Below are 11,421 nucleotides of genomic sequence, written 5' to 3' on the forward strand. Positions count from 1 at the left end.
GACAGCATGTATGAATATAGAGAGTATTATACTAAGTGAAATAAGTGAGACAGATAAAGACAAATACCATTGATTTCACTTATATGTGGAATCAGACGAGCAAAATAAACAAACAAAATAGAAACAGACTAATAGATACAGAGAACAGACTGTTGCCAGAGGGGAGAGAGGTTAGGAGACTGGGTGAAAAAGGTGAAGGGATTGAGAAGTACCTATTTGTAGTTACAGAATAGTTATGGGGATGTAACATAGAGCACAGGGAATATAGTCAATAATATTGTAATAACTATGTATTGTGCCAGGTGGGTACTTGACATATCGGGGGAACCACTTTGTAAATTATGATTGTCTAACCACTATGCTGTACACGTGAAACTAATACAAAATAATGTTGAATGTAAACTATAGTTGAAAAATAAAGTTAAAAAAAACAAGTGAAGAGTAGAGATTTGTGGTTGGGGAACAGAATTTTGAAGAAATTTTTAAATGGTCCTTGAGGAGAAGTGGAAAAATGTGTTGATATAATAGGATTGCTGGGCAATGTTGATGGGCCTTTTGAAGTTGGTGACAAATTGATAGCAGACAAAATCCTATTTTGTGACTTTTTTTGGAAGCTTTCAGGGAACACGTTGGAGAAGGCTTAGAGTAGGATTCATTCAGTATTGGGAATTACACATGCTGAATAGGTAAGAATACTGAAAATGTAAATGGTTACAATTTTTATGGAGAAAAACGGGCTTCACATGTCAATAATTATTAAACGTGTATCAATATCATCAAGATTAAAAATATATTTATATATTAATACATTCCATGTTTTTGCATTTGTAATTATTTTGCTTATGCCCTGCTTTGGTTTGGAGGCAGCTCTCCCCCTTTTGGAGTATAAGTTGCTGGGAACATGTTCATTTTATTCACTCTGATATTCCTGGCATTTAACGAAGTGCCTGAAAAAGTACTTATTGAATGGTTGAAATGGTGGAGGTGCAATTTCAATTCAGGTCCTTCTGGCCCTCCTTTCTCTGATCTTTCAGTACACCACACAGTAGCGGTGTGGATAAAGGGGAGTGATACTTTTCTCACAGCCTTATGGGGGAAGATGAAAGAGATGATGTATGTGAAAAGGGCTAGTACCCATGCTTAGAACATGGAAGATGCTCAATAAATGCTGTTGATTTTTACTTTTGTCCAGTTAGCCATTTTCCTTAAGATAACCCTTAATACCAGTTTCTGAAATACCATAATTCCCTTTTCCTCCTGACAATTTGTGGACTAGCCGTGTAGACACTAGAAGGACAAAGGGAACTTCTAGGAGGAAGAATGTAGAGGTCACTCCTTGTGAGACCAAAACTGTATTCGAAGAGAATAATTAAATGATGGCATCAACATGGTTCGGACCTGTGAACAAGGCAAAAGCTAGTTTTAAGCTGCTTCCGCAATGGTCCTGGGAGGGGAGAAGTCTCCCTCAGAGAGGTGGAAAGCACACACATAGGAAACCCCAGTGTTATCACTCTCACCTTATAAATAACCCTGTTCAGGGGAAGGAGAAAGATTTCTCTCACAGGGTGCTGATGAGTATTAGCAGAAAGCAGAGCTAAGAAGCTGGCTATTCCTGGGAACTATCTCCCTCATGTTAGCAGCAGGGTTTTATTTGGCATTTCAAAGACAACATAGAGAACGGAAGGGGGTGGTTATATTGGAAAGGGCACCTGAGTGACCTGGAGCCACGAGTGACCTGGGAGCCAGGCGGGCCTCTGCCATGAATCACCCATGTGACCTTGGACCAGCTGCACCTAAACTCTGAGTCTTCAATCCACTGTCTCTAAAATGGAGACAATCGGAAAAGATGATTTTAAATGTCATAGGGTTCTTCAGCAAATAAGAGGGAAATGGATCACAAAACGAATTCCTAGCTGCTTGTAAGTGAATGACAACCTTTTGGGTTTCACCTACTGCTATTCTAAGAAAGTTTCAGTTCAGATGAGTTTCTGCAATTGATAGCAATGGCCTCAGCTATGCTTTGTTTCAATTTAAAATACAATTCAAATTTCATTCAGGAGTTTAGTTATGTGGAACAGAAAAATTTGGGATGCTATGCTTGGAGCTGGCTTAGATGACCAGTCTCACCATTCCATGATGTTAGGGTATAAATCAAACCAATCCTGGTGACCTGTTGATGTCCTCAGATCCAGTCAATGTAAGTTTTCTATAATCTATTTTTAAAATAAAATAAAATAAAATGCAATTCAAATAAAAATGTGGTGGAATAATTTTACTAAAATTTGCGTTATTTTCCATGAAATAATTTTGCTTCTCCTGGATAACTCAAACAGGAGCCTTTTATTTTTTGCTAGTTTTTAACAAATAATTTATTTTTTACTTCCATAAATTTGAATCACAGCAATGAACCAGCTGAACATTTTTATTTTGGGGCATATAAATGTATTATTTAGCTAAACTATCTACTATTCATATTGATTCTATTTTTCTACTCTTGTATTCTCTATGGAGATAAGGATTAGGGATTTTTTCATATTTACTAGTATAATAAAATTGTACCCATATCAATACCTGCTTGGTCTCAAGTACATGCATTTAGGTCCTTGGTTCCTAAGCCACATGCCAATGGTGTTGATGATGGTGATATCAGATGTGCCCTTTATTAAATATTTGTCATATCTAGGCTTGATACAAACACTTAACATGCACTATTTTCATTTACTTTTCTCTGCAACCTCAGGGTAGAGCAGTATTCCCAGTTTATACAGACAGTCAACAGCAGCAGAGGAAGGAGTCAAACGCAGATGAGCTTAAGTGACAGTATAGTACAAAAAGCCCACAGACTCCTTAGCTAGAGTGCTTGCTTGCTCTGTCAATTATTAGCTGAATATGCGTCTGTAAGTTGCTGAATGTGTTCCTGACTCTCTTCTGCAATATAAGGATAAAGACAGTGACTTACCTCCTGGGCATGAAGTGAGGATTATATGAACTGATATATGTAGGGCAGTTAGGACAGTGCTTGGCAAAGACTAAGTGCTACACAGGCGTTGGCTCTTGTTACTGTTATCTGTGCTCTTGGCCATTAAGTTCTACTCTGAAAAGGTCCCCATCAAGCTTGTCACTTGCAGAAGCTGTATTTGCCTTCTTGCAACAAAGCTTGGAGAGAGAAAAAGGAGGCAGCTTCCTGATCAACACAGAACTCTTCTCTCCAGTGTTTCTTATATCTGGGTGTGTCTTTCTTCCTCTGACACTTAATGATTTCCCTTTAATTCCCACCAAACTGAGCATCAGATCTTCATCAAGTTGAGAGATTTAGCTACCTTAAGAATGTCTGTGTTTTCAGGAGAATGATAGATTATGTGTCTCTCAAAACTAAAACAGGCACAGGCATTTTTCCTTCATTTTGTTAGGAGAATAAAGGGTGAGTAGGAATATTCTGCTGGATGAGACTGTAATTTGCAGCTGAGTAAGACAGGCCATCTCTTCTCCCTGCCCCCATAGCTTCATTTATGTAGAGAATGCACAGATAATAATTTAATAGAACCCTTCACTGATTCTCACCAAACTTTTTTATTTTTGTAACCTTTGACTCCTTCCTGTAAACTGCAGAAGGTCTAGTAGCTTTAACCAGAAGAATTTTACCAAGCCAAAGAAAAGCAAAATGCAGAGTATGTAGAATATATAAAGCAAGGGGGAGGAGTAATTTAAGTTGGCTTCCTAGACATGAGCTTGTCCATAGTCTGTGCACGTAGTGGGAGTAAATGAGCAGGGAGAGAAATGGAGAAGTTGAGCAAGTCTCCAGCTACAATCTCATCAGTTTCTCCCAATCCTTGCTTTAGTTGGTTTTGCTTCACTTTGTGTTACTATTGGAAATACCTGCAACAGAAAGTGTAGCAAACCTCACTGCACAGTCCAAGAAGAAAGATTTAATATGTGGACTGTTCATGTAGAAGTTTCAGGAGATTTGGAATGTTCATAGTTTTCTCAAGTGCCATTGTGTCTAGGTGGAGCCTTGCTGAAAATGGTCAGAGAGGGACTCTCATTGAATTGGAAAACCAATATCTGACAAAAGTTCAATAGTAACAAAATAAACTAAAATATGACTAATTAAATTATTATTTTAATGTAATAACTTAGATATTTAGTACCCACTGATGCTGAAGTTAGCAGATAGACAGATGCTGACATTTTGTGATTAACACACTAAGTTTGTATAAGAATTTTGGAACAGAAAGAGTTAAAAGGGGCAAAGGGAATTGGGTGTAGATAAAAGAAACCTTGCAATATTTCCTTCTGGAATTAGTAATGTTATGATTATGTTTCTCTGTTGATTTATAGGCAAATCTGTACCTGCATTCTCTGTGTCCTTGGACTATGGAAATATCACACAATACCACAGAATTTTTCATGCTGGGACTGTCACAGAACCCAGGAATACAGCGAGTTCTTTTTGTGGTCTTCTTGACCATTTATGTGGCCACAGTCGGTGGCAACATGCTCATTGTGGTCACCATCACTTCCAGTCCCACCCTGAATTCCCCCATGTATTTTTTCTTGGCCAACCTGTCCTTTATAGACACCTGCTATTCTTCTTCAATGGCCCCTAAACTCGTCGCTGACTCCTTGTATGAGGGGAGAACCATCTCTTATGAGGGTTGCATGGCTCAGCTCTTTGGAGCCCATTTTTTGGGAGGTGCTGAGATTATTCTGCTCACGGTGATGGCCTATGATCGTTACGTGGCCATCTGCAAGCCCCTGCACTACCCAGTTATCATGACCAGGCATCTCTGTGCCCTGCTGGTAGGAGTAACCTGGCTTGGGGGCTTCCTGCATTCATTGGTTCAGCTCCTCCTGGTCCTTCAGTTGCCTTTCTGTGGGCCCAACATAATTAATCACTTTGTCTGTGACTTGTACCCCTTGCTGGAACTCGCCTGCACCAACACATATGTCACCAGTCTGCTGGTGGTTGCCAACAGTGGTGCCATCTGCCTGTTGAACTTTCTCATGCTGGCCGCCTCCTATATTGTCATCCTGCGCTCCTTGAGGTCCCACAGTGCAGAGGGGAGACGCAAGGCCCTCTCCACCTGTGGGGCCCACTTCACTGTTGTTGCCCTGTTCTTTGTGCCCTGTGTGTTTACTTATGTGCGCCCTTCATTTACTTTACCGATAGACAAGAGCATGGCAGTGTTTTACGGTATTCTGACACCTATGTTGAATCCGCTCATTTATACCCTGAGAAATGATGAGGTAAAAAGTGCCATGAAGAAGCTTTTCACATAGTAAAAAATTGCAGGTGGATCATGAGTGGCAAAGCAGGAAATAGAAATGATTTTATTGCTGTGAGTGGAGCAAACCAAAACTGTTTTGTTACCGTATATCAACTTATTTAATCTTATCCATCCATTCATCATCATACACTTCTGTGGTTTATTCTTTTCACTTGAACTGCATACTTTGATTATAAAGTAATTATATGAAATATATAGGGCATGAATGATTATTATCCCTGTTTCAGAAATGAGAAAAATGTCTCCTGATGTGGTTAATTGATTAATCAAGTGTCTCTAGCTTTGACGTGCCTAAACTCAAAATCAGTTATTTGTGATTCATCATCCAGATCTTTCAGTAGCAATCCATGTTAATATCATAAGACTCTGTGCAATAATTGCATCGTATAAATGTGAGCAAAATACAACTTAAGGCAAAAAACTTCACACTTCACTACATATAGGAGTCTGTGTGCATCTAGGTCTGGCTTCCATTTCTTCTTCCACCTTTTTGTGACATCAGCAGGCTGCTACCCTACAGCAGAGATGGTAAGATCTTGGCTCTGCAGCAAGGTCAACCTGCATCTGATTCTTATTTCCTATGTATAATACAGGAAATGTCATGACCTTGAGCAAGTGACCAAACCTCTGTAGTGTCTGACGCTTGTCTTTAAAATAAATAAAGATAATAATATCTAAAGTGTTATTGTAAGAATTAAATTAGATAATCTATGTAAAGTTCCTAATCAGATTTCTGACACATATACTCCAACACATTTTACCTGAGATTATTATATGTACCTCAACTTTTTCCTAATCTTCCATGAGGTTAATTGATTAATCAAGTGTTCCTTTCTTTCGTTTTCCATCTCTACTAAGTTTCAAATATGCTGTGCTAAGAACAGAGTGGTTTATGTTTTGGCCAATGTTGCAAAGTGAACTTTTGGGTCTCAAAAGAACTGTTGGCCCAGAAAGAAACTCACTACAGACTGATTCATTTGCCTGTCACCATAACCATTATTGCTTGTCTCATTTTCGGTTCTTATAAGTGTATTTCTAATAGCACATGATCTCACTCATCTAGGGGAAATAATGAACAACATAGACTGATAAACAAGAACAGACCCAGAAACAAGGAGGCATGGATCAGACTGTCGGGCCTCAGAGGGAGGGTAGGGGAGGGTGGGGGTAAAGGGGAGAGATCAGCCAAAGGACTTGTGTGCAAGCATATGAGCCTAATCAGCGGTTAAGGACAACAGGGGGGTGGGGGCATGTGTGGGGAGGAGTGTGGGCTCGGAATGGGGGGATGAGGACAAATATGTAATACCTTAATCAATAAAGAAATAAAAAACACACACACACACAAAAGTGAACTTTCTTTTTGTTTCAAACTCCAAGGGATTCTAGTATCCTGGAATCTAAACATCCATTCATGTTCATCCCATTCTTTTTCTAGTTTTACAAACTCTGACTATATCCCTTCCCAGGCTTCACCCTTTAAGATTGTAAGCTCCCATAATTTGTAATAAACTTATATTTTGTTTGACAAAATCTGTAATTCACCATCATATCCACTTTTTACACTATGGAAGAAACTGGAAGTACTAAAAATTAGTCTTCAATACTCAATAAATTCAGGAGATCATCAATAAATAATGGTTTGATCCCCCAATTCTATATCTAGCAAAAACAACTGTTGCTGAGTTCTTGGGCAAAATAAATATTGACTTTTTTCACTTTGTCACATGTTTAAGTCTAATTAATAATCACTACATATAAAAGACCTTCAATTCTATACCTATTCATTTCTGCTGTTAGATAGTAAAAGTATAATTAAGCTAATTTTTACGTCAGCTAAGAAATATGAAATCATGATGGGGCTTGCTTAAAAATAACATTTTTGCCAGCTTGACACAATTTTATCATGAGACTTTCTAGAAAAGCATACTTACTTTAGTTGAAATTTGGAAAGTACCTTTATTTTCAGTAGTCACAACCTCAAATAGAATAAAAGACGGATCCCATTGCACTGTGTGTATGTGTGTGTGTGAATGTATTTTTTATTTTTATTATAAACATTTTTTTTGCCCTTTGTTTTTGGTTGTCAGAATCATGATTAACAATGGCCCAACTAACTTACAAATGAATTAAGGACAGAAAGAAATTAAGATCAGAAATTTGCTGCCTCAAAACATACAAAATAAGTACTTAGGTCATGATTTTATTCACAGAACGTGCTCAACAAACATTAGCAATCATCATTATATCATCATCTTTATTTTTACATTATCCTGTTTCATTCTATCTTTCTTGGGAACTACAATTAGATCTTTAAATTTGATTTTTTAAACATACAATTGCTTGCATATATTTACAAGATGGTTACTCATAAGAAATTATGCCAGAGCATCTATTTTTCAAAGGCCTTCATATATAGTGAGATCTAGCCTGATAAAAGTTCCAAGAGCATGAGACATGTCAGCATCACATACTTTTTGAATCCCTGGGTGAGAAACCTCCTGAAAGCACGTTTCTGAGCTCTTCCCCAGAAATCACAAACTCTGTACAGGTTGTTCTTTTGGTCTATGGCCTTGGGCTCCCCCTTCTCCTCCTTCTGGAGGACCGGAACTGACAGGATTCAACATTCATGAGAGCTTTTCAGACAAGTTTTGCTCAGATCTCACATCACTCTAACCACTACCCATGGGTAACTACAGAGATATTTAAGGGCATTTTAATCCCAGAATAGGGAGTTGGTGATGGGCTAGCTCTTAGTGTCCAGAGACCTGCTCACTGGCCCCATGAAGTTTCCATGTTGGAGATAATAACTCACTTCTTTGCTGGCCCTCCTTGTAAATGGATGACATTTATGACACATATTGAAGTGAAGTGAGGCTGAGGCAGACGTTTGACCCTCCTGTGATCATGGTTAGTGAATGACAGTGGCAGTGTCCTTGGACTCTGCTGCCAGGCACTGCAGTCCCCAGCATACCTGGTGCTGTGGTGTCATCTCTGAAGGCTGTATAGTGTCTGAGCAATTTTCACTATCTTTCAGGTGACTCTTTTCCAATTTAAATCATTTAATTCTTACAACTTAAGGAAATATGTAATGCCATTTCCCTTTTACAGATGGAAAAAAAAGGCAGAGAGGTAAAGCAACTTGCTTCCACTTACAAGGCTCTCTAAAGCTGGGGACAAGATGAGAAATCAAGCTTATTTGATCCAAAGCTCTTAATCTCTGACTTCCAAGCATCAGGCCATTTTCAAATCTCTTAGATTTTCATTACGTTCATGATATGGATTCTTTTCTCTAATTCAGATTTGTGGACATTATTGTCCAGTTCCATGACACATACTTGTTCTTACATGACCATATATAGCCTAATGATCATAGTCTACATGCCTGTACAATGTGAGATTAAACCAAGCACACAAAAAAGATGCAATTTTAAGAGAGGCAGTAAGCATGAGATGTATGAGGTTGCTCCTGGCATAACATGGCATACTGTTCTATAGCATTTTTTTTTATAAATAGAAAGAGTACATTCTAAAATAATAGTAAATGTACAAACCAGTATTATAGCCCCTTGTTATCATTATGATGTATTATGCACTAACATAATTGTGTGTGCTATACTTTTATATGGTTGGCAGCACAGTAGGTTTGTTTACACCAGACGCACCACAAACATGTGAAGAATGTGTTGCCCTACAATGTTATGTCAGCCACGATGTCATTAACTGATAGGAATTTCTCAGCTGTTATAATTTTGTGGGACCACCATTGTTCATGTGGTTCATTGTTGACCATTGTTTTCCCTCCTTTAAAATAAAACTTCATTCTAGCTGTAGTGCCGGGTATAAAGTGTGTTTAAGAATATTGCTGTTGATCTGTTTCAGATCCATAGTAAGGGCAACATTATGACTTTTGTAGGCCCTTGGTACTTTTGTCCTCATGGGTCCTTTCCTCCATAAAAAAAGATTAAAAAACACTGTAAGAGATCAACGAAGGACTTGTACGCATGCATATAAACATAACCAATGGATACAAGACACGGGGGGGAGGGCAGGTGAGGGAATGTACTGGGGGGTAGGGGAGGCCGGGGGGAGGTCAATGGGGAAAAAAAGGAGACATATGTACTACTATTTGTAATACTTCAAACAATAAAAAAAAAATAAAAATAAAAAAATAAAAGTAAAAAAACACATTTCATGGGCTCATATAATTATTTTGGGCTCATATAATTATTGTGGGTTCCTGAAGAAAAATGATCCAGATAGAATAATTGACTGTCCCAAGTTTAATCAACTAAGAAGGGGAATAAATATCTAACAAAATATCACAAGATCCCCCCCCCCCCCCATATTCCAATTACAAGATTTATTCATTACCAGTATTCATTATTTGCTCCCAGAGCTTTTTCATGACATTTTTTACTTCTGCATTTCTGAGGGTGTAGATTAAAGGGTTCAACATGGGAGTTACTATGGTGCAAAACACAGTCACAGCTTTGTCAATGGGGAAGGAGGTTAAAGGTCTTAGGTACAGGAATGAACAAGGTACAAAGAATAAGATGATAACAGTGACATGAGAGGCACATGTAGACAGGGCTTTGCGACGCCCTTTAGAGCTGTGAGTCCTGAGGGAGCACAAGATGATGACATAGGAAGTAACCAGCATAGAAAAAACAAGCAAGCACAGTGACCCACTGTTGGCAGTAATCAGGGGCCCCAAAGTGTGAGTGTCTGTGCAGGCTAGCTCCAGGAGAGGTATTAAATCACACATAAAATGGTCGATGACATTAGGGCCACAGAATGGTAACTGGACCATGAACAAAATCTGGATCCCTCCATGAAGAAGCCCTAAAACTCCAGCCATTCCCACGAGAAAACCACACACAGGTCGGCTCATGAGGGTCATATAGTGCAAGGGCTTGCAGATGGCTACATAGCGGTCATAGGCCATGGCAATTAACAAGATGATCTCAGCTCCAGCAAAGAAATGTTCAGCAAAGAGCTGAGTCATGCAAGCATTGAAGGATATGGTGTTCTTTTCAGAGATCAAGTCAGAGATCATTTTGGGTGCTATGGAAGAAGAGTAGAAACCATCTAAAATGGACAAATAGGAGAGAAAAAAGTACATGGGAGAACTCAGGGCTGGGGTGATGAAGATGGTGACCGAGATAAGCAGGTTACCTGTCAGTGTGATCAAGTAGATGACTAAAAACACAACAAATAAGACTTTCTGCAGTTCTGGATTCTGGGTCAGGCCCAGTAGGATGAATTCTGTTACATTGCTTGTCCTTTTCATTGATTCAGCTTGGTCCATCTGGAAAGATCACCGTATTTTTGAATGATGATATTTTAAATTCAGTACTAAAATAGTCTATCACTTCTTTAGACCTGGTCTTTGGGATTGATGGAGCTACCCCTTCCAATCACCTCTGTCATTTTTGTAGATAGCTATAAAGAAGAATGGAAGTAGGTTAAATTTTCTCCTATATTAATCAAATAGTGACAACACCTTACAAACACCACAATAAAAACAAGGTGTTATTGTAAATGTTGATTTGTGGTTGACTTCCAAACTTTCTTTGTAGCTTTAAAAGTCTCATAGATGGCTTTCTTTCACTTTTGGGGACACCTCATTAGTAACAATTATTTTGAAGGTATTCTTATCTATTGGCATGAATATATATAGGTTATGTGAACAGAATATTCTTTTACAGATTGAGGAATCTCAGGAGGAAGGAAGGAGGAGGGGCAGGAATAGATTACCCAAAGAAATGTATGCATAACCCATGGACACAGACAACAGTGCAGTGAAGGCCTGGCGTTGGGGGTGGGCAGGAGGTGGAGGGGGCCAATGGGGAAGGAAAGGGGACATCTGTAATACTTTCAACAATAAAGATAAATAAATAAAAAAAATCTGCATGGATTCATTCAGAAATAAGTGTACAAATAACTGAATAGGAAAAAAGTCGACTGTGTATCAGATATGAAAGTACCAAGCCTTACTATATCTATATCAAATGTGTTGTGAGCTGTTATGACTCTGCAAAATGAATGCACAGGTACATAGAGAGCCAGAGCTTCAGATGAAGTCTTTTTCCTTCAAAATACCAAGTAACTGTCTTTATAACAGCTCATTGAG

At 38.6% G+C, this 11,421-nt stretch overlaps 2 protein-coding genes across 2 annotated transcripts; one reads left to right on the forward strand and one right to left on the reverse strand.

Annotated features, from left to right (window-relative positions):
- Window positions 1–4,374: 4,374 nt before the first annotated feature.
- On the forward strand, window positions 4,375–5,280 carry OR4C3 (olfactory receptor family 4 subfamily C member 3; the record flags this gene model as incomplete). The annotated part of the gene is made up of 1 exon (XM_079788595.1): window positions 4,375–5,280. One exon carries the CDS (start codon window positions 4,375–4,377, stop codon window positions 5,278–5,280), a length of 906 nt encoding a protein of 301 aa, XP_079644721.1.
- A 4,368-nt stretch (window positions 5,281–9,648) lies between these two features.
- Window positions 9,649–10,596, reverse strand: LOC307109697 (olfactory receptor 4C45-like; the record flags this gene model as incomplete). Its single annotated transcript, XM_079788563.1, has 1 exon — window positions 9,649–10,596. The coding sequence occupies one exon, from the start codon at window positions 10,594–10,596 to the stop codon at window positions 9,649–9,651; it is 948 nt and encodes a 315-aa protein (XP_079644689.1).
- Window positions 10,597–11,421: the final 825 nt, after the last annotated feature.

The sequence above is a fragment of the Cnephaeus nilssonii genome (assembly GCF_951640355.1).
Source record: "Cnephaeus nilssonii genome assembly, chromosome: 13".
Taxonomy (NCBI): domain Eukaryota; kingdom Metazoa; phylum Chordata; class Mammalia; order Chiroptera; family Vespertilionidae; genus Cnephaeus; species Cnephaeus nilssonii.